Genomic DNA, 24,491 nt, shown 5'->3' with positions numbered 1-24,491 from the left:
ATCAACATGCGTATTTATTATGGTCTGAATCGGTCTATAGCCCGATACAGCTCCCATATAAATCGATCTCTCTATTTTTCTTCTTGAGCCCCCAATGGGCGCAATTCTTATACGAATTGGCTGACATTTTACACAGGCCTCCAACATATAATTTAATTGTTGTCAAAGCCAGACCATATCTTGATATCGCTCTAATAGCTGAGCAAATCTTTTCTTTTATCGTTTTTTGCCTAAGAAGAGATGCCGGGAAAAGAACTCGACAAATGCGATCCATGGTGGAGGGTATATAAGATTCGGCCCGGCCCAACTTTGCACGCTTTTACTTGTTTCTTTTAATACCCTCCATCATAAACTAATTTCATCATTCCGAAATATTCATCTGAGACCCAACATAGTATATATGTATATTTTTGATCATCTTGACATCTAAGTCGATTTAGCCATGTCGGTCTGTCTAAAGCACGCTTACTTTCGAAGCGATTAAGCTAAGCTCATGAAATTTTGCACAAATACTTCCTATTAGTGAAGGTCAGTTAGGATTTTAAATGGGCCATATTGGTCTATGTTCTGATATAGCTGCCATATAAAACGATTTTGTATCTTGACTTCTTGAGCCCCTAAACGTCGCAATTTTTATTCGATTCGTCTCAAAGTTTGTATAAGATATTTTGTTATGACTTTCAACATCTGTGCTAGGTATGGTTCAAACCGGTTAAAACTTGATATAGCTCCCATATATACCGATCGCCTATTTTGACTCTTTGAGCCTCTAGAGTGCGCAATTCTTATGCGATTTGGCTAAACATTATTACAACGACGTCTCTTATGACCTTCCACATGGTCTGAATCGGTCCATAACCTGATATAGCTCCCATATGAACCGATCTCCCGATTTTATTTCTTAAGCCACTATAGGGCTCAATTCTTATCCAATTTTGGCTGACATTTTGCACAATGACATCTACTATGGTCTACAACAGCCAAACCAAGCATGGTCCGAATTGGTTGATAACCTGAAGTAGCTCCAATAGCTTTGCAATTTTTATCCATTATCCTTTGTTTGTCTATAAAGAGAGATAGGGCAAGAAAAAATTACAAACTAGATCCATGGTAGAGGGTATGTAAGATTCGGCCCGGCCGAACTTTTCACGCTTTTACTTGTTGTCACTCGATAAGTTCGCCAAGTCATTGAAAACAGTTATTTTCCCTTTATAAAATCAGCTATTTTCAATGACTTAGCGAACGAATCGAGTGACAAAACGAAAAAAAGTGTGTGCTTATCGGCACGCCACTTGGGCTCGACAGTAAAAAGGAGGCTTCTTATCTTTGAACTAAATTTTAAATTAAACCCGCCCACTGAGCTTTCGCTTTCAAGACGTAGAAAAATGTCACCTCTGTAACGTAACCTACTCTCCAATAGCTCTGATTCTGTATACGTTCGTTGAGCCTTCCCTCTAACAGTTTAACACAAACTTGGATATTCGCACTCTACAAAATAAATCTTTATCTATGGCAAAGATAGCCACTTAAACTACCTGAAACACCTATTGTTAAGGCCCCTGAGAATTTGACATTTCTCCCACTTGCTAGAGCTTTTTTGAACATATTGTTATGAGTCTATAGATTTCCTTTGTCTATGCTGCTATTCACTTGGAGCGGCTTAGCGCCTATAACATTGATCATCGTGTGTTAGTTGTATATAACTGCCTATATGGCTACCTGTTGAATAGTCATAATTTAGTCTTTCTTTAAATCAAATCAAATTGCCATATCAAACGATTCTCAGTGTAAAAGAACTAATTTGCCGGTCTTTATATTAGGTGCGGTGGCGATAGTTCATGGTAATTAAACCTGTAAAACTTTTGAACATGAAAGTGTTGGCCAGCAGCACGTTGTTTGGACTTTTCTAGGAAAAGAAGGCTCCTTGTCGATGAGTTAAAAATGGCGGCCACCTTGTCGTTAAGGTTAGCAACTGCTCCTATCACACTGAACGTCATAACTTTGGGGGTATGGCGGCAGTGTCCTGTTAGGTCATTATAATTGATCAACTGTTTTGGGATCTAGCGGACCACCTGCTAGATATATGAGCAGAATAAAGATATCACATTCGCAGTCCACAACCTTAAACTTTTAATTTAACCCCACATTGTCATAATTGGTGTACATAGCCGTTTGATGGGGGGCGTCTATAGGAGAATTGTGCACCTCATTCCATCTGTCACTTAAGCACAAATTTGAATGACGCACTCCACTTAAACATATCTATTACTTGATCCCCCATTGCTTTAATGGGTCAAACAATTGGAGGCGACTTTAGTAGGTAAAGCACCACCTATATTCATGGACACAAAGTTTAATGTCATATTCGTAATCTGCTCACAAATACCTTTAATTTTAGGCCCATCTAGTTAGGATCGAGTTATATTTCCATTTAAGGGTGGGGAGACCCCCAATTACTTGGACCTCATTTTTATATCATACAAGCTGAACCAGGCCCGCTCCGCTACGCCTTCTTTTACTTAATATGGAGCAAACTTTCCTTTGAATATTTATTTTTGACAATTAAAGAGCTATTAGTGAAATACCATACCACGAAAATATTGGGTTGTCCAAAAAGTAATTGTCGGTAATATAGTAGTAATATAGTCGGCGTTGACAAATTTTTTCAACGGCTTGTGACTCTGTAATTGCATTCTTTCTTCTGTCAGTTATCAGCTGTTACTTTTAGCTTGCTTTAGAGTCAATTTTAATATGGGTACCACATGTATTGAAAGAAATTCATTTAAAAACCGAATTAACGCTTGTGATATACACCTTAAACGCAATGAATTCGATCCGTTTTTAAAACGAATCATAACTGGAGATGAAAAATGGATTGTTTACAAAAACGTTAGTCGAAAACGATCATGGTCCAAGCATGGTGAACCAGCTCAAACCACTTCAAAGGCTGATATCCACCAAAAGAAGGTTATGCTGTCTGTTTGGTGGGATTGGAAGGGTGTGGTATATTTTGAGCTGCTTCCAAGGAACCAAACGATTAATTCGGATGCTTACTGTCAACAATTGGACAAATTGAATACAGCCATCAAGGAGATATTCCACCAGGGCAACGCTAGACCGCACACATCTTTGGTCACTCGCCAAAAACTGAGTGAGCTTGGCTGGGAACTTTTGATGCATCCACCATATAGCCCTGACCTTGCACCATCAGACTACCATTTATTTCGATCTTTGCAGAACTCCTTAAATGGTAAAACTTTCGGCAATGATGAGGCTATAAAATCGTACTTGGTTCAGTTTTTTGCAGATAAAGGCCAGAAGTTCTATGAGCGTGGAATACTAAATTTGCCAGGAAGATGGCAAAAGGTTATCGAACAAAATGGCAATTATATATTTGATTAAAGTTCATTCTAAGTTTTATTAAAAATGCATTTATTTACTTACTTTAAAAAAATCCGCAATTACTTTTTAGGCAACCCATTAGTATATCGCTTGACTAACAATTTAACAATATAAGTGTCTTTATCTGAATCCCATATAATCTTTATTGGTCTACGAATTTAATATAAGGTGTACTCCATACTTAAAATACTTAATTTCAGCCCGATATTCTCATGACATCTGATTTAGGGGTGTTTTCGGGGGTGAGGTGGTCCTTCAGACACTTGGCCCTGAAAAAAATCGGCATCGTGCTCTTCTCTCAAATACCATTTATTTAAACCCCATATTGCCATTGGTTTAGGGGAGTTTACACGATGAGGCGTCCCCCAAACACATTGTTCCAAAATAGGTTCTCAAATTCGTTTTCTAATCTCAAATTCCTTTCATTCAAGCCAAATATTGGCTTGGTCAGTAAAAAATTGCTCTTTAGACCCCCAGAGAATTGGTCCCGAAAGGGGGTATCAATTCTTGCTACCCCACAATTCCTTTCATTTAAGCCCCAAGTTGACATGATCGGTAAATATGCCTGATTAAGGCGTGTTTGGGGGAGTGGGATGGTCCCCCAATCACTAAGCCCTGAAAATATATCAGCAACGTGCTCTATTCTCATATTACTATATATCATTTATTTGAACCCCATATTGCCATTGGCCTCAAAATTGGATATAAAATTCTCCTTATTGCTAAAGTCAGCAAATATAACCGGTTTGGGGTATTGGCCCTAAAAACTTTAAATATTCAGTTCCACTCTTATTATGTTCCAAATTGTCTTGGTGAGCAAATGTCCTATTTAGGGGTTGTTATGGTGTAGGACGTCCTCTAGACACTTGGTCCCTAATGTTGATATCAGATACGTGGTCTACTCCCAAATACCTTTCATTTGACCCCCATATTTCCATAGTCGGCAAACATGGCCGGCTTGAGGGGTGTTTTGGGGGATGTGCGGCCACTCAGTGAGTTAGCCTTGAAAATATATATCGGATTCGTGTTATACTCTAAAAACCCTTTTATTTGAGCCTCATATTGCAATAGTCAGCAAATACACTCATTTGGGTGTGGTTGTAGGGGTGGGGTGACCCCAATAGACACATTTTTCCCGAATATTGATATCACATGCGTGCTTTACTCCCAAAGACCTTTCATTTGAGCCCCATATTGGTATGGTCGTAAATTTGTTCCCTTGGGGCGATGTTTTTGAGAGAGGCGGCCCCGTAAACACTTGGTCCCATATTTGGATATCAGATTCGAATTCTACACTTAAATAACTTTTATTTGAGCCCCATTTTCCCATGGTCAGTAAATAAGTCCTGTTTGGGGAATGTTTTGGGGAAGAGGTGGACCCCTAGAAACCTTGTCCCACATTTGAATATTAGATTCGAATTCTATTCGCAAATATCTTTCATTTGAGTCCCATATTGCCATGGTCGGTGAATATGTCCGATTTAGGGGTGTTTTGGGGGTTGGGGTGGTCCGTCTCGCACTTGGTCCGACAATTGGATATCAGATACGTTTGCTTATCCCTAATATCTTTAATTTGAGTCCCATATTGTCGTGATTGGTCTGAATATATATTTGGTAGCTTTTTGGGTGGGTCGGCCCCCATAGGTACCCTATCCGAAATTTGGATACCAAGTTTCTATTTTTAGGGTACTATATAAGAGCACACAAAATTTCGCTTAAATTGCAGCACCCATCTCCGAGATCTGCGTTTTCTACAAATTAATGTAGGGGGAGGGTCCGCCACCCATTCAGATATCAAAAATTTAGTACCCTATTTTCACCACGGGATCATTATGCACCATCTGTGAAAATTTCAAGCAAATTGGTTCAGCCGTTTCTGAGTCTATAAGGAACACACAAACATACAAACAAACAAACTGACAAACAAATACAAATTGATTTTTATATATAAGATTCGCAGTCTATTCCCGAATACCTTTTATTTGAGTCCCATGTTGATGTTTAAGTCCAATATGTTTTTTTGGGGGAGTTTTTGGGGTTGGACGACCCCTCGATTGATCTCAATTTTTAATACCATATTCATATTCTACTTCCCAATACCTTTCATTTGATACCAATATTGTCCCTATCCGTCCACTTTTGATATTAAGTGGTTTTTTTGGAGTAACGAAAGAGGGTCCGTCCACTTCCAATATCAAAAAAAAAGCCTTTTCCTCCTTCCTGACCATTTTCGTAATCTACTCCCGAATACCTTTCATTTGAGTCCCATATTGTCATTAACATCCAAAAAACCTATTTTTGGTTTCATCGGTTCTCTTTATTTTGGGTCGTACTTTTAGGGTAAGGGGGAGGGTCCACCCCCCCTACCGATTATATAGCCTATTGCTCCTTCCCGACCACGCCCCACAATCTGTGAGAATTTGAAAGAAATCGGTTCAGCCGTTTTTGAGTCTATACGGTAGAAATAAATTTACAAACCCACAAACAAACGAACACAAATTTATTTATCTCATATATAACAAGTAAAAAGGCCGGGCCGAACTTTGGATACCCACCACCTCGGGTACATATGTAAACCACCTTTCGTCAATATCCGGTGCAAAACTCATACCTTATGTCCCATAGCAGAAATATGTGGAGGGGCTTAACTTAACTCTTTGTCCCAAATTTCGGCAACATCGGACAATAAATGCGCTTTTTATGGCCCCAAAACCTAAAACCGAGAGATCGGTCTATATCGCAGCTATATCCAAATCTGGACCGATCTGTGCGATAATGCAAAAGTATGTCAAGGGGCTTAACTTAACTTACTGTCCCAAATTTCGGCGACGTCGGGCAATAAATGCGCCTCTTATGGGCCTAAGACCCCAAATCGGAGGATAGGTCTTTATGGTAGCTATATCCAAATCTTGACCAATCTGAGCCAAATTGACGGAGGATGTTAAAGGGCCTAGCACAACTCACTGTCCCAAATTTCAGCAAAATCGGATAATAAATATGGCTTTTATGGGCCTACGACCCTAAATTGGAGGATCGGTCTATATGGCAGCTTTATCCAAATCTAAACCGATCTGAGTCATATTAACGGAGGATATTGAAAGGCCTAAAACAACTCACTGTCCCAAATTTCAGCAAAATCGGATAATAAATGTGGCTTTCATGGGTTTAAGACCCTAAATCGGAGGATCGGTCTATATGGCAGCTATATCCAAATCTAAACCGATCTGAGTCATATTAACGGAGGATGTCGAAGGGCCTAAGACAACTCACTGTTCCAAATTTCAGCAAAATCGGATAATAAATGTGGCTTTTATTGGCCTTAGACCCTAAATCGGCGGATCGGTCTATATGGGGGCTATATCAAGATATAGTCCGATATAGCCCATCTTCGAACTTAACCTGCTTATGGACAAAAAAAAAGAATCTGTGCAAAGTTTCAGCTCAATATCTCTTTTTTGAAGACTGTAGCGTGATTTCAACAGACAGACGGACGGACATGTCTAGATCGTCTTAGATTTTTACGCTGATCAAGAATATATATACTTTGTAGGGTCGGAAATGGATATTTCGATGTGTTGCAAACGGAATGACAAAATGAATATACCCCCATCCGTCGGTGGTGGGTATAAAAATCAATTTGTGTTTGTTTGTAGATTTGTTTGTTTGTTTGTTTTTATACCCTTCACCATAAGATGGTGGGTATACTAATTTCGTCATTCTGTTTGTAACTCCTCGAAATATTCGTCTAAGACCCCGTAAAGTATATATATTCTTGATCGTCATAACATTTTAAGTAAAACTAGCAATGTCCAGATAGCCGGCCTCCTTTTTTAGTAATGCCGGAAGTATTCCATCATTGTAGAAAGATTTTCTTGAAAGAAAATCAAAAATTTAAAGCGTAAATTTCGAACGTTTTTAAAGATTATTTCACACTGCCAAAATCTACTGTCAAATAAATTTCTAGGAGAATCAACGTTGCCTGCTATTGATGATAGATTTCGACCCTTAAACACTACGAGCTCCGTACCAGTTGTCTTAAAGACTGTAGTGTGAATTGTGGAATATTATATCATATCGCGTATTTAAAACTGCATTTCCGAGCCCTTAAAAGTCCTTTCTTTTCATTGCTGATGTAATTCAAATAATTTGCAGTTAAATATTACGAAATATTCATTGGAAACCGTATTTATTATTAACTACAGTTCTTCAGACTAACTAGCCAAATATTTTATTTAAGACAATTTTTGAATAATATTTTTTCTGCAGCCAAAATTTCAATTAAAATAATAAAAGTAGAATTAAGAGAAAGTTAATAAAGAACGACGAATGAGTAACAAAATACCAAAGAGTAGATCCCAGTTCGAGTTAAGAAAGAGGTATCCTAGTGGATTTGGATTGACAAAAAGTGGAGAGGAAAATTACTTGTCAAAAATCGACAATTTCTTATATTAAAAACAAGTAAGAGCAGTCTAAAGTCGGGCGAAGCCGACCTTTTGATACCCTACACCACATTGGATGTGATAAGTTGTTGAATTTAAAATTTGCTTAAATTTGATATGTAGAATTTCGATCAAAATCCGTACATATTGTAGAAGCCATAGAGTAAATCGTTGTGCAAATTTTTGAGAAGATCGAACGATAAATGCGTTAGCAAAGGCCTTAATAGTGAAAATTGGGAGATGCATATAAATATGTGGGGACTATATCTAAAACTGAAGAAATTTCTATGAAATTCATCAGTCATCAAAAGAGTTATAACAGAAATCTTCGCGCAAAATTTTGTGAAGATCGGTTAACATATTGAGTATTATTCAAAATCGGTCCAAAATATATTCGGGAGTTATATCCAAATCCGAACCGATTTCTATTGAATTCAATTGCAATTACGGGAGTCATAAGGAAATTCTTTGTGCTAATTTCGTGTGAATCTTTAAAAAAATTACCAAATAATTGTAATACTAGCCCAAATCGGACGAAAATATATGTAGGGCCTATATATAAATCTGAACCGATATCTATGAAATTCCCAACTAATGTTGAGACTTATCAGAGAATCCCTCGTGCAAAATTTCGTGGAAATCGATCTGTTTACAAATATAATTGCAGCTTTAGTCCAAATTGGAGGAACATATGAACCGATTTCGATGAAATTCACCAATGAAGTTGAGACTTATAAGAGTCTCTCGTGCAAAATTTCGTGAAAATCGGTAAACAAATGACGATGTAATAGCAGTTTTAGTCCATGTCGGAAACACATATATATAAGAGCTATATACAAGTCTGAACCGATTTTTAACAATTTCAAATAGCTTCGTCTCTAGGCCTAAGAAAATACTTGTATCAAATTTGAAGATTATCGGATGAAAATTGCGATCTGTATTTCTACATAAATTTAAATGGACGGACAGAGAGTCACACGGTGTATATGGCAGCTATATCAGGTTATGGACCGATTTGAACCATTCTTAATACAGTTGTTGGAAGTCATAACAAAACTCGTCATGCAATATTCCAGCCAAATCGGATAAGAAATGCTCCCTGTAGAGGCTCAAGAAGTCAAGATCCCAAATCGACTCATATGGCAGCTATATCAGATTATGAACCGATTTGAACTATTCTTAGAACAGTTGTTGAAAGTCATAACAAAACACCCCATGCAAAATTTCAGCCAAATCGGATAATAATTGCGTCCTCTAGTGACTCAAGAATTCAAGACTAAACATCGATTTATATGGAAGCCATATCAGGTTATGGACCGATTTGAACCATATATGGCACAGTTGTTGGAAGTCACAATAAAACACCTCATGAAAAATGTCAGACAAGTCGGATAATAATTATGCCCTCTAGCGGCTCAAGAAGTCAAGATCCCAGATCGGTTTATGTGACAACTATATCAAAACGTGGACCGGTATAGCCCAATCCCAACCGACCTACACTAATAGGAAATATTTTTGCAAAATTTCAAGTGGCTAGCTTCACTCCTTCGAAAGTTAGCGGGCTTTCGACAGACAGGCGGACGGACATGGCCAGTTCGACTTAAAATGTCATGACGATCAAGAACATATATACTTTACGGGGTCTTAGTCGAATATTTCGAAGAGTAACAAACAGAATGACGAAATAAGTATACCCCCATCCTATGGTGGAGGATATAATAATTGCTACGATATTGGAACAATATCAAGTTATGGTACATTTCGGACCATAATTGATCTGAATATTGGAGACCATAGTAGAAGTCATTGTGTAAAATTTCAGACAAAACTAGAAAGAATTGCGCACTTTATGGGCTGAAGAATTACAATAGGGAGATCGGTTTACAGGGGAGCTGCATCAGGCTATAAACCGATTCGTGCCATTTTCGACACGTATGTTAAAGGTCATGAGAGAAGCAATTGTACAAAATTTCAGCTAAATCGGATAATAATTGCGCCATCTAGTGGCTCAAGAAGTCAAGACCCCAGATCGGTTTATATGACAGCTATATCAGGTTATGGACCGATTTGAACCATTCTTAAAACAGTTGTTGGACACAACACGTCATGCAATATTTCAACCAAATCGAATAGGAATTTCTCCCTGTAGAGGCTCAAGAAATCAAGACCCCAGATTTATTGTTCATATGGCAGCTGTTATGGACCAATGTGAACTATTCTTATCACAGTTGTTGAAAGTCATAACAAAACACCTCATGCGAAATTTCCGCCAAATCGGATAATAATTGCGTCCTCTAGTGTCTCAAGAAGTCAAGACCCCAGATCGGTTTAAATGGCAGCTATATCAGGTTATAGACCATATTTGGCACAGTTGTTGGAAGTCATAATAAAAAATCTCATGCAAAATTTCACACAAATCGGATAAGAATTGTGTCCTCTAGCGGCTCAAGAAGTCAAGATCCCAGATTGGTTTATATGGCAGCTATATCAAAACGTAGACCGATATAGCCCATTTACAATTCCAACCTACACTAATAAGAAGTATTTTTGCAAAATTTCAAGCGGCTAGCTTTACTCCTTCGATAGTTAGCGACAGACAGATGGACGGACGGACTGACGGCCGGACATGGCTAGTTCGACTTAAAATGTCATGACGATCAAGAATTATATACTTTACGGGGTCTTAGACGAATATTTCGAGGAGTTACAAACAGAATGATGAAATTAGTATACCCCCATCCTATGGTGGAGGGTATAAAAATAGAACACATACAAATGTAAATGTGTGTCTCAGTGTATGTTTATAATCACCACTGAATGTATACTTTCCATAACCTTTTTTCTGTAAATGTAGATACAAAAGGCCAAATCAGTCATGTGCATTTTAATGGAGCAATAACAAAAACTGCTGGCTAGCTCAGCCACATTTTGAAATGTATACCAATGGATGGATCAAGTAGCTACTTCATCTACCCAACATAATTTTTATCTAATCATCTCTTCCAACATAATTTCTAAAAAAAATTCTAAAAAATGCCTAAAGTAATCAAAACACGTGACCATAAAAAGTAGCATACAATTTTTTTCAGAAGACTTTTGTACTGAAAACAGCAGATTTTGTTAGTTAAAATAGCTGTAAGAAATGTTTGCTAATACAGCAGCCCTATGTTTGTTGAAAATGCAATAATATCTGCTTTTCCATTTTCAGCAGACAAAAACTGCTGTTTTCGCACACATTTTTGCTGTTTTAATTAACAAATTCGGTTGAGTGTACCAGATTATTTGCACTTAATTTAATTATTCATCTGTGCAACCTAGGATCTTCATTCTGGAATTTTACGAACAACCATCTAAGGGGCTGATGATTGGATAAAATATAAAATTTCAGACCATATAGGTAAGGACGATTATACATAGTAGCCAAAAAATTGTTATCCTTCCCCGTTGCAGAATAATGCATCTCATGTTCGTTCAAAGTCCTACTTGCAAATGAAATTGGATGCCCCCTTGTTGCAAAACAGCTCCTAGAGAATGTGAACCGGCATCATTTATAAGCTGAAACGTTTTTCCGAAATCCGGATACTTTAGCACCGGTGCCTTAGTTAGAATAGACTTAAGTTTCTCAAATGCATTTATAAAATTGGATCATCTAAATTCAAGCGTACTCCCTTAATAAAATATCTAATCATAAGATATGCTACACGACCATAACCCCTTATACATTTTCCCAGTACCCAGACATCCCTAAAAAAGACTTGATTCGCTTAACGGTTCGGAGAAGGTCAAGGTTCAAAATTATTCCGACATTCTTTGGATTTGGTTTATCACTTTCGGGGGCTAATATGTGCCATAATTGCAAAGTTTCTTTTGAAAAGTAATGACATTTATTAATCTGAATTCGAAGCATAGCTACTTTTAACTTATCAAAAACTCTCCATATATTGCAAACATGCTCCTGTAAATATAAGTCACTGTTGAATTATGTATTTTAAATTTCAACAAAATTGGATATTAAATAAAGCTTTTATGAGCTTCATACCCTTATATCATATAGGCATATCGGTCTATATGACAGCTATATCTAAATACAGTCTGATCTTTACCATATTTGGATCAGATGGCGGATGGCCTAAAACTACTTACTGTTTTACATTTCAGCGAAATCGAATTAATAGTAAAGCTTTTATGGGCTTCATACTCTTCATCGGGAGATCGGTCTATATGGCAGCTCTATCTTTATATAGTCCGACCTCGCTCATATTAAGCTCGGATATCGGGAGGCTTAAAACTTATTTTATGCCAAATTTCAGCAAAATCGGGTAATAAATAAAGCTTTTATCTGCTTCAGACCCTTTATCGACAGATCGGTATATATGGCAACTATATCTAAATATAGTCCGATCTGAACCATATTAAGGTTCTATGTTGGAAGGCTTAAAATTACTCACTTTTCAAATTTCAGCAAAATCAGTTAAAAAATAAAGCTATTATGGGCTTCAGACCCTTTATCGGCAGATCGGTCTATACGGCAGCTATATCTAAATAAAGTCCGATCCAAACCATGTTAGGGTTTTCTGTTGGGAGGCCTAAAACTACTCACTGTTTCAAATTTCAGCGAAATCGGTTAAAAAATAAAGCTATTATGGGCTTCAGACCCTTTATCGGCAGATCGGTCTATACGGCAGCTATATCTAAAAATAGTCCGATCTGAACCATATTAAGGTTCTATGTTGAGGCGTAAAACTATTCACTGTTTCAAATTTCAACGAAATCGGATAAAAAGTAAAGCATTTATGGTCATCAGACCCTTTATCGGCAGATCGGTCTATATAGCAGCTATATCCAAATATGATCCGTTTTGGCCCGTTCAAGAACTTCACCAGCGTGCATCAAAAAGACGTATCTGTGCCGAATTTCAGCTCAATATCTTAATTTTTGAAGGCTCTAGAGTGATTACAACAGACGGTCGGACAGACACACGGGCATCGTTAACGTCTTAGAATTTTACGACAATCCGAAATATATATTCTTTGTAGGGTCGGAAATTGATATTTCGATGTGTTTCAAACGAAATGACTAAATGAATATACCCCCTATCCTACAGTGGTGGGTATAAAAAAAGTAAAGAATATTTCAATGGACGTAACAGAGATATCAATCATAGGAAAAGAGAATGAAAGCGTGAGAGAAGGCGAGAGTGAAAGAAGTAATAAGAGAGAGAGAGAGAGAGCGACAGAGAGAGAGAGGTAATGTGGGAGGTCTTGGTAGAAAATCTTAAGAAGAGATGGAGAAAGAATTAGGTATAAATAATAATTAAAGAATTCAAAATGAGAGCGTGCATCGAATGAAAGCAATCTCCTATGGTGAGATGTAAAAATAACGTAGGAGGTTGTTTTTTACACTGGTGAGAAAAAAATTTCGTTTTGCTGATCGACCATTTTTCTAATACTGCCAAAAATTGACGTTTGTCAAAAATCAAAAGGAAACAAGATGTGCGCGCCCCATACCAATGCAGGAAAAATACAGAAAATAATAATTATTTGCGTAATGAAACACAAAACTGTACTTTTGTCCATCATTGTTAAATAACTAACTGATAGAATCCAGTTGCCAATGATAATAAACTATTTTATGCCAAACAAGTAAAAGCGTGCTAAGTTCGGCCGGGCCGAATCTTATATACCCTCCACCATGGACCACTATTTGGACCACTATTAAATTATATGTTGGAGACCTGTGCAAAATGTCAGCCAATTCGAATAAGAATTTCACCCTTTGGGGGCTCAAGAAGTAAAATAGAGAGATCGATTTATATGGGAGCTGTATCGGGCTATAGACCGATTCAGACCATAATAAACACGTATGTTGATGGTCATGAGAGAATCCGTCGTACAAAATTTCAGTCAAATCGGATAAGAATTGCGCACTCTAGAGGCTTAAGAAGTCAAGACCCAAGATCGGTTTATTTGGCAGCTATATCAAAACATGGACCGATATGGCCCATTTACAATACCAACCGACCTACACTAATAAGAAGTATTTGTGTAAAATTTCAAGCGGCTAGCTTTACTCCTTCGGAAGTTAGCGTGCTTTCGACAGACAGACGGACGGACGGACAGACGGACGGACAGACGGACGGACAGACGGACGGACAGACGGACGGACAGACGGACGGACAGACGGACGGACAGACGAACGGACATGGCTGGATCGACATAAAATGTCGCGACGATCAAGAATATATATACTTTATGGGGTCTCAGACGAATATTTCGAGTAGTTACAAACAGAATGACGGAATTAGTATACCCCCATCCTATGGTGGAGGGTATAATAAGTCGTTTAAATTTAGTGACGTCTGCCCACAATATAGGAGGCTAAGTTATGCCGCACGCAATTTGGTTAACAAAACGCAAATGAATTTACAATAAGTGACATGGGACTTTGCTCAATGAAACGTCAAAATTTGCTGTGCTGTCAAACATTTTACTAGACCCTGCGCTTCTCAAATTATTCACCACATATAACGTCATATTTTTACTATCCGTACAAATAAAAGCAAAAAGTGGTAAATTAGGGTAAAAATCGAAAATAAATAAAGTGTAAGAAAACATAATAGGTGGCAAATGAAACTAAGTGTTCGAGACCTTTAACATGATCTTGTAACTTGTGTGCCATATATGGTGTGAATAGGTCGATAATCTGATACAGCTTTCCTGTAATGCGATCTTTTAACATTATTTCTTGAGCTCCTATAGGGCCCAATTTTTATCCGATTTGGCTGAATTTTTGCACAATGACTTCTCCTATGGTCTCAAACATCCAAAGCGAGTATTCCGAATCAGTCCATAACCTGTTATGTCTCCAATGACAACCCATGACCGACCCTATAAAGTATATATATTCTTGATCGTCGTAAAAATCTAAGACGATCTAAGCAATGTCCGTCCGTCTGTTCGTCTGACCGTCTGTCTGTTGAAATCACGCTACAGTCTTTAAAAATAGAGATATTGAGCTGACACTTTGCATAGATTCTTTTTTTGTCCATGGGTAGATTATGTTCGAAAATAAGCTATATCGGACTATGTCTCGATATAGCCCCCATATAGACCGATCTGCCGATTTAGGGTCTAAGACCCATAAAAACCACATTTATTATCCAATTTTGCTTTGGGACAGTGAGTTTTGTAAGGCACCTTGATATTCTTATTCAATTTTATCCTGATCTGGATATAGCTGATCAGATCTGGATATAGCTGCCACATAGACCGATCTCTCCATTTAAGGTCTTGGGCTCATAAAAGGCGTATTTAATGTCCGATTTGCCAAAATTTGGGACAGTAAGTTGTGTTAGACTCTATGACATAACTTTGGAATTTGGATCAGATCGGTCCAGAATTGGATATAGGTATCACACAGATTTAAGGTTTGGGGCCCATAAAAGGCGCACTTATTGTCCGATATCGCCGAAATATGGGACAGTGCGTTGTGTCAACATCTTTATTCAATTTGGATCAGATCGGTAAATATTTGTATATAGCTGTCATATAGGTCGATCTTTCGATTTAAGGCTTTTGGGATATAAAAGGCACACTTGTTGTCCAATGTCGCATAAAGTTGGGACAGTAATTTGCGTTAGGCCCCTCGACATATTTGTGCAATTTGACTCAGATCGGTTCGGATTTGGATATAGCTGCCACATAGAACTATATCTCGATTTAAGGTCTTGGGCCCGTAAAAGGCGCATTTATTGTCCGATTTCGCCGAAATTTGGGACACAGAGTTTTATAAGGCCCTTCGACAATTTTCTGCCCAAATCGGTTCAGATTTAGATATGGCTGCCATATAGACCCATCTCTTGATTTAAAGTCTTGGCCCCATAACAGGCACATTTATAATCCGATTTCCCTGAAATTTGACAAAGTAACTTATGTTTGGCTTTTCGACATCTGTGTTGTACAAGGTTCAGATCGGTCTAAATTTGGATATAGCTACCAAAAATACCAATATTTTGTTCTACAAAAATTAACAGTGACTCGTACGTATTAGACCATTCAATGTTCGTGCCGTGAATTTGATCCAAATTGGACTATATTTCGATATAGCTGCAATGGGGGTATAAATTATTCATTTTGAACTTAAACTTTTTTACTGGGCAAAGAATCTGATATATGCGATCCATGGTGGAGGGTATTTAAGTTTTTAATTGTTTTATATATTTAATGCATTACACATTGAATATATAAAACAATTAAAAACTTAAATACTTTTTGGTTTTTTTTTGGGATATCTCAGTTAGTAATATCAAAAAGTGTATTTTATTGTTTTCAATGTGGCCTTTCTTCAATCTACTTCACAGTGGTTGCGCATGACAGCCAAGTGCCCACGATATGATCAAGCACTGGAGGAAGTTCTACAACAAACAGAAGTTAAACTGGAATTAAATAGATATGAAACTATGTTCGAGGAACTAACCTACATTACTGGCAAAAATATAAGTTCTGCTGCTGATATAAATTCACTTTACATAACTCTACTGGCAGAGGTAAATTCATGATAAACAAATGAATTACTATTCTGATGTGTGTTTTTGGATTCCACAGCAAATGTATGGTTTGCAGCTACCTTCTTGGACTGAACATTACTACCCGGAGCGTTTGCAATATTTGGCTGAACAAAATTACATTTACAATGCCTATACCATGGAGATGCAACGTATCAAAAGCGGACCATTTTTACAACAAATAATTCGTCAAATGGAAGCATATGTTGAAGGTACTCTTATACCAGAAGAACGAAAAATATTCATCTATTGTGGCCATGATTGGACAATAACAAATGTACTTTTGGCTCTCAAGGTGTGGAAGAGGCAAATGCCTCGGTTTTCTGCTCTTATTACCTTCGAATTGCATCAACGTGAAGATACCAAGAATTATTTCGTAGAGGTACGTATTAAATGCGTTCGATTGTTTAATAGCGTCACAATGTTTATATTCCTTTTCTTTAAAAGCTTTATTTTCAAAATGATCCTGAATCTGATCTGAAACCTTTGGTTTTACCTGGCTGCAATTTTCAGTGTCCACTGGATAAATTTGTCCAACTAACCAAGGAAATTATACCCACACAATCATATGATGAAATGTGCCGTCTTAAATAATATTATTGTTCCAAAATGTTAATACTTGTTGTTAAAATACATAAAAAAACTATATCTAACTTCTTTGTTATTTTTGGTAAGATATGAAAATATTTTTATACCATCCACCATAGGAAATGGGTATACTAAATTTCTCCAGAATTTTTGCACAAATACTTATAAGCTGTGCAGGTCGGTTGGGATTGTTCATGGGCCATATCGGTCCATGTTTTGATATAGCTGCCATATAAACCGATCTTGGATATTGACTTCTTGATTCTCTAGAGGGCACAATTCTGGTCCGATTTGACTGAAATTTTATACGTGGGGTTTTGGTACCACTTCCAACAACAGCGCTAAGTATGGTTTAAATCGGTCCATAACCTGATATAGCTGCCATATAAACCGATCTTGGGTCTTGACTTCTTGAGCCTCTAGAGTGTGTTGCAGTTTTTTTTTTTTTTTGTAAAATTTTTATACCCACCACCGAAGGATGGGGGTATATTCATTTTGTCATTCCGTTTGCAACACATCGAAATATCCATTTCCGACCCTATAAAGTATATATATTCTTGATCAGCGTAAAAATCTAAGACGATCTAGACATGTCCGTCCGTCTGTCCGTCCGTCTGTCCGTCTGTCTGTTGAAATCACGCTACAGTCTTTAAAAATAGAGATATTGAGCTGAAATTTTGCATAGATTCTTTTTTTGTCAATAAGCAGGTTAAGTTCGAAGATGGGCTATATCGGACTATATCTTGATATAGCCCCCATATAGACCGATCTCCCGATTTAGGGTCTTAGGCTCATAAAAGCCACATTTATTATCCGATTTTGCTGAAATTTGTGATAGTGAGTTGTGTTAGGCCTTTGGATAACCTTCGTTAATTTGGCTCAGATCGCTCTAGATTTGGATATAGCTGCCATATAGACCGATCCTCCGATTTAGGGTCTTCAGCCCATAAAAGCAACATTTATTATTCGCCCATAAGAGCCCATAAAAGCCCATAAAAGCCACATTTATAAATTTATTAATTCAAACTATTTTAGTTTCATTATCTTCTGGATTAATATCTAAAAGATTTTGATTCTCATATATTTTATTCTTAGTATTTTTAGGAGGAATATTAGTTTATTTATTTATGTAACTTCCTTAGCTTCAAATGAAATATTTTCTTTTTCAATTAGGATATAGCTGCCATATAAACCGATCCTCCGATTTAGAGTCTTAAGTCCATAAAAGCCACATTCATAATCCGATTTTGCTGAAATTTGGGACAGTGAGTTTCGTTAGGCCCTTCGACTTCCTTCGTTAATTTGGCCTAGATCGGTTCAGATTAGGATGTAGCTGCCATATAGACCGATCCGCCGATTCAGGATCTTAGGACCATAAAAACCATCATTCTTCAATTTGGCTCTAATCATTCTTCAACATCATTCTTCAATTTGGCTCTAATCGGTTCAAATTTTAATATAGCTGCCATATAGACCGATTTTTCGATTTAAGGTTTTGGGCCCATAAAAGGCGCCCATTCGTCCAATGTCGCTGAAATTTGAGACAGTGCTTTGTGTTAGGCTCTTCGACATTTCTCTGCAACTTGGCCTTAATCGGATCAGATATAACTGCCATGTAGATTGATATCTCGATTTAAAGTCTTGGCCCCAAAAAAGACGCATTTATAATCCGATTTCACTGAAATTTGACTTACGTTAGGCTTTTCGACATCCATGTCGTATATGGTTCAGATCGGTCTGTACTTATCAGTCGGAATATATTTCGATACAACTACTATGGGACATGAGGTATGAAATTTTCCCCGAATTTTGATGAAAGATGGTTTTAATATATACCCGAGGTGGTGGGTATCCAAAGTTCGGCCCGGCCGAACTTAACGCCTTTTTACTTGTTCTTATTACTTCTCCAAAAGATTAAGGATTTATCTCATGTAAAATTTTTGCCTAAGATACACTTATTTTTATACCCACCACCGAAGGATGGGGGTATATTCATTTTGTCATTCCGTTTGCAACACATCGAAATATTCATTTCCGACCCTATAAAGTATATATATTCTTGATCAGCGTAAAAATCTAAGACGATCTAGACATGTCCGTCCGTCTGTCCGTCTGTCCGTCTGTCTGTTGAAATCACGCTACAGTCTTCAAAAAAAGAGATATTGAGCTGAAACTTTGCACAGATTCTTTTTTTTGTCCATAAGCAGGTTAAGTTCGAAGATGGGCTATATCGGACTATATCTTGATATAGCCCCCATATAGACCGATCCGCCGATTTAGGGTCTTAGGTCCATAAAAGCCACATTTATTATCCGATTTTGCTGAAATTTGGGACAGTAAGTTATGTTAGGCTCCTCGACATCCTTTGTGAATTTGGCCCAGATCGGATCAGATTTGGATATAGCTGCCATATAGACCGATCCTCCGATTTAGGGTCTTAGGCTCATAAAAGCCACATTTATTATCCGCTTTTGCTGAAATTGGGGACAGTGAGTTGTGCTAGGTCTCTCGACATCCTTCGTCAATTTGGCCCAGATCGGTTCAGATTTGGATATAGCTGCCATATAGACTGATCCTACGATTTAGGGTCCTAGGCCCATAAAAGTCACATTTATTATCCGATTTTGCTGAAATTTGGGACAGTGAGTTGTGATAAGCCCTTCGACATCCTTCGTCAATTTGGCCAAGATCAGTCCAGATTTCGACATAGCTGCCATATAGACCGATCCCCTGATTTAAAGTTTTAGGCCCATAAAAGCCACATTTATTACCCGATTTTGTTGAAATTTGGGACGGTGACGCCGATGAGGCCGAAATTCGGGAAGGTGAGTTGTGTTAGGCCCTTCGATATCCTTTTTAAATTTGATCCTGATCCGTCCAGATCTGCCATATAGACCGGTATCCCGATTTATAGTCTTGGTCCCATAAAGTCGCATTTATAATGCGATTTCACTTAAATTTTACACAGTGACTTATGCTAAGCATTTCGACATCCGTTTGGTACATGGTTCAAATCGGTTTAATTTTAGATATAGCTACTTAAAAGACCAATATTTTGTTATACGCAATTGAAAAATGACTTGTACTTATAAGTATTTGGTCCAAATCGATATAGCTGCTATGGGGCATAAGGTATGCAATTTTCACCGGATTTTGACGAAAGGTGTATTTACCATAGGTGTTTTACGAAAGGGGTATTTACTAGAGGTGGTGGGTATCCAAAGTTCGGCCCGGCGGAACTTAACGCTTTTTTACTTGTTTTATACAAATATCCTACGATAGATGGTACATTTTAAATTTAAAACTAACGACTTCGTCAGCATCCACAAATGGTTGATTGAGCAAGAGTGGCATGATTTAATTTCAAATGGGAACAGAAATATGTCTACTATGTATATTCAGTTAAAACGGCAACACTCAATCGTTTTTTTATGCCAATCAGCGTGTTTCGATTCTGTCTTTCCTTTCCTCGACATCGAAGTGAACGTGCACCTCCGCTGCCAGTCAATTATACCATATAGTTTTGGAATTAAAAACAAGTAAAAGCGTGCTAAGTTCGGCCGGGCCGAATCTTATATACCCTCCACCATGGATCGCATTTGTCGAGTTTTTTTCCCGGCATCTCTTCTAAGGCAAAAAAGGATATAAGACAAGAGTTGCTCTGCTATTAAAATGATATCAAGATATTTTCCGGTTCGGACCACAATTAAATTATATGTTGGAGACCTGTGTAAAATTTCAGCCAATTCGTATTAGAATTGCGTCCATTGGGGCTCACGAAGTAAAATAGAGAGATCGATTTATATGGGACGTATGTTAATGGTCATGAGAGAATCCATCGTACAAAATTTCAGGCAAATCGGATAATAATTGCGGCCTCTAGAGGCTCAAGAAGTCAAGATCCCAGATCGGTTTATATGCCAGCTATATCAGGTCATGAACCGACTTGTACTTTATTTGACATAGTTGTTGAAAGTAACAATAAAAAACGTCTTGCGAAATTTCAGCCAAATCGGATAGAAATTGAGCACTCTAGAAGCTCAAGAAGTCAAGTCCCCAGATCTGTTTATATGACAGCTATATCAGTTATGAACCGATTTGAACCATATTTGGCACAGTTGTTGGATATCATAACAAAATACTACGTGCCAAAATTCATTCCAATCGGATAAGAATTGCGCACTCTAGAGGCTCAAGAAGTCAAGACCCAAGATCGGTTTATATGACAGCTATATAAGATTATGGACCGATTTGAACCATACTTGGCACAGTTGTTGGATATCGTAACAAAACACGTCGTGCAAAATTTCATTCCAATCGGATAAGAATTGCGCACTCTAGAGGCTCAAGAAGTCAAGACCCCTGACCGGTTTATATGGCAGCTATATCAGGTTATGAACCGATTTGAACCATACTTGGCACAGTTGTTGGATATAATAACAAAACACGTTGTGCAAAATTACATTCCAATCGGATAAGAATTGCGCACTCTAGAGGCTCAAGAAGTCAAGACCCAAGATCGGTTTATATGGCAGCTATATCAGGTTATGGACCGATGTGAACCATACTTGGCACAGTTCTTGGGTATCATAACAAAACACGTTGTGCAAAATTTCATCCCAATCGGATAAGAATTGCGCACTCTAGAGGCTCAAGAAGTCAAGACCCAAGATCGGTTTATATGGCAGCTATATCAAAACATGGACCGATATGGCCCATTTACAATACCAACCGACCTACACTAATAAGAAGTATTTGTGCAAAATTTCAAGCGGCTAGCTTAACTCCTTCGAAAGTTAGCGTGCTTTCGACAGACAGACGGACGGACGGACGGACGGACGGACGGACGGACGGACAGACGGACGGACATGGCTAGATCGACATAAAATTTCACGACGATCAAGAATATATATACTTTATGGGGTCTCAGACGAATATTTCGAGTAGTTACAATCAGAATGACGAAATTAGTATACCCCCCATCTTATGGTGGAGGGTATAAAAATATTAATTTGGAATAATCAGTTGAAATATCTTTTAAAGTGTTTAAAATTTACCCGATCTAATACACGACTAGTGAGGAAGGTGTAAAGGTATTTTTTTTACAGAGAAATTGTGAAGAATGAGTGAATCTTTGCTAAAAGACTTTTTTTTTGGTACAAATAGGCAGTTAGCCAAAGATTATTGTCTTTGGCTAACTAAATTAGTTAAACGGTACTGTGATGAATGTGGATTGAAGCTTTAAAATAGACGACCGAGAGTTACTACAATCTGTGGAAAGAAATTACGCCAAGGCACCAAAAAAAATTGCAATCATTCAAATCACCTTTGACTTTGCGGCGGCCTATGGGTTACGAAAAGGTGTTTTGTGATCTTACTCTTTATAAAAAAATATAGCATAGCAACACATGGTAAAAAACGTCACAAAGAAGCATTTGTCCAGAAAAATCATAAAAGTCATAACGTTCCACTCCACACCGAATTTCAAATTTTGTCTTGCCTAAAGCGGAGACAAGAAAAAAAAACACTGCGTTTACAACAACAAGCAACTACTTTTTATGATCCCCCGCATACAAGTTTTTTTTTCATCAACAACAAACCCATGACAATCGCAGGCCTATGGATCTTTGTAATTTGACAGTTCCGCACACTTCCGGACTAAAAGATTGAGAGCAGCCCTGTTAAGTGACTCACTTTTGCTTAAGTTATGTTAATAAGATAGAATAATGAAGTATTTAACATAAAGCTGTTTTTTAATAGCATTGTTTTTATATTCGTAGTCTAACAGTTTTAATTTTAATGGCATAAGCCAGGCTTTACTTTATATTCCTAATTACAAAAAAAAAAAAGATAAAAAGAATAACAACATAAAGTGCTTGAGAGAATTTGCTATGTAAATTCTTTATATAGCTCAAAAATCTGTTTGGATTATGGGGGCATGTTAGTTAAGTATTGATTTTCTCTTGTTAATGCTACACGATGATTGGTTTTGTTGGAATATTTTAATGATATTTTTAATTTGGAATATATTGCAGAATACGTATGAATTGAGTTCAATTCATCGTTGCAGAATACTACGGCTGTGGGAACATTTTTGGTCCAACAATTTCCATTTATTATAGATTATCGTTATCCTAATATGAGGATCAAAAAACGTAAGTCAAGCCTTTATGTTTTAGATTTTTTTTGGTACTTAGAAGAACCTTCGAATGAGCCAAATTTGATGTTAGTTTCTTATTATTTGGTATACAGAAGTATACGGTCGATTTATATTTTCTAAGCTTAAACTAGCAATAGATTTAAAAGTTATACTTGATTTTTTAATAAAATAATAATGAATTGAAACATGAGATAAATATTTTCCGATATGGGAATGGTGCTATGCAAGATAAATGGTAATGTGGTAAAGTAATTTCGTGGTTATAGACCGATTAAGAGAAATGGATATTAGCATTCACTTACTTTACTTTACTTTAATTGGCTATGACAGAATATATCTTCCACTAGCCGAACGTAGAAAAGCGTTCCAAGCCCCTCGATCTTCGGCGCTGATTCTAAAATCTCTGACACCAAGTTTCGAGGTGTCTCCCACAACTTGATCTTTCCATCGGGCTTTTGGTCTTCCCGGTTTGCGTGTACCACCGTGTTTGCCTTCAAAAGACTTCTTTGCTGGAGCTTCTTCATCCATTCTGACAACATGACCTAGCCAACGCAGCCGTTGTATTTTCATGCGTGTAACTATGCTATCGTCGTCATACAGCTCGTGGTTCATACGTCGCCTATATTCTCCGTTAACGCAAACTGGTCCATATATTTTACGAAGAATCTTTCTCTCAAATACTCCAAGCACTGCCTTATCTGCTTTCACAAGTACCCATGCTTCAGAACCATATAACAGCACGGGTAGTATCAGTGTCTTGTAAAGTATAGTCTTCGTCTGTCGAGAGGTGGCCTTGTTTCTAAACTGCTTACTTAGTCCAAAGTAGCATCTGTTTGCCAGTATTATTCTTCGCTTTATCTCAAAACTGGTGTCATTCGTTTCGGTGACGGCGGTGCCGAGGTAGATAAAGTTACTGACTATCTCAAAGTTGTGGTTCCCAACTTTCTCCATTTTCTTTATCTGCTCGGTTGTGCAAGGCTTTTTGGGAGTGGAAACCATCCATTTCGTCTTATCTCCATTTACTGCCAGACCCATTTTCATTGAATCTCTTTCGATTCTTTCAAAGGCTGCAGTTACTACTTCCGGTGACCGACCTATGATACCGATATCGTCGGCATAGGCGAGTAGCATGTGCTCTCTTGTGATTAGTGTGCCATATCTATTCACTTCTGCATCTCGTATAATCTTCTCCAGCAGGAAATTAAAGAGATCACACGAAAGGCTGTCTCCTTGTCTGAAACCTCGTTTGGTATTAAATGGTTCGGAGAGATTCTTTCCTATTCTTACTGAGGAACGCGTATCAGCAAGTGTCATCCTGCAGAGTCTTATTAATTTTGCA

The 24,491-nt window shown here is 37.6% G+C and overlaps 1 protein-coding gene across 2 annotated transcripts in view; it reads left to right on the top strand.

The window, feature by feature from the left end:
• Positions 1 to 17,052, top strand: part of LOC106095295 (venom acid phosphatase Acph-1) — a 77,268-nt gene extending 60,216 nt beyond the window's left edge. For both annotated transcript variants that reach the window (XM_059371056.1, XM_059371055.1), the window contains 3 exons: positions 16,201 to 16,386; positions 16,445 to 16,786; positions 16,852 to 17,052. In XM_059371056.1, coding sequence (XP_059227039.1) covers positions 16,201 to 16,386; positions 16,445 to 16,786; positions 16,852 to 16,998 — 675 coding nt within the window. In that variant the 3' untranslated portion in view covers positions 16,999 to 17,052. The remainder of the gene's footprint in view (positions 1 to 16,200; positions 16,387 to 16,444; positions 16,787 to 16,851) is intronic.
• The last annotated feature ends 7,439 nt before the right edge of the window (positions 17,053 to 24,491 follow it).

The sequence above is a fragment of the Stomoxys calcitrans genome, chromosome 1, assembly GCF_963082655.1.
Source record: "Stomoxys calcitrans chromosome 1, idStoCalc2.1, whole genome shotgun sequence".
Lineage (NCBI taxonomy): Eukaryota > Metazoa > Arthropoda > Insecta > Diptera > Muscidae > Stomoxys > Stomoxys calcitrans.
The sequence above is the reverse complement of the archived record's forward strand: the minus strand, read 5'-3'. Positions and strand labels throughout refer to the sequence as shown.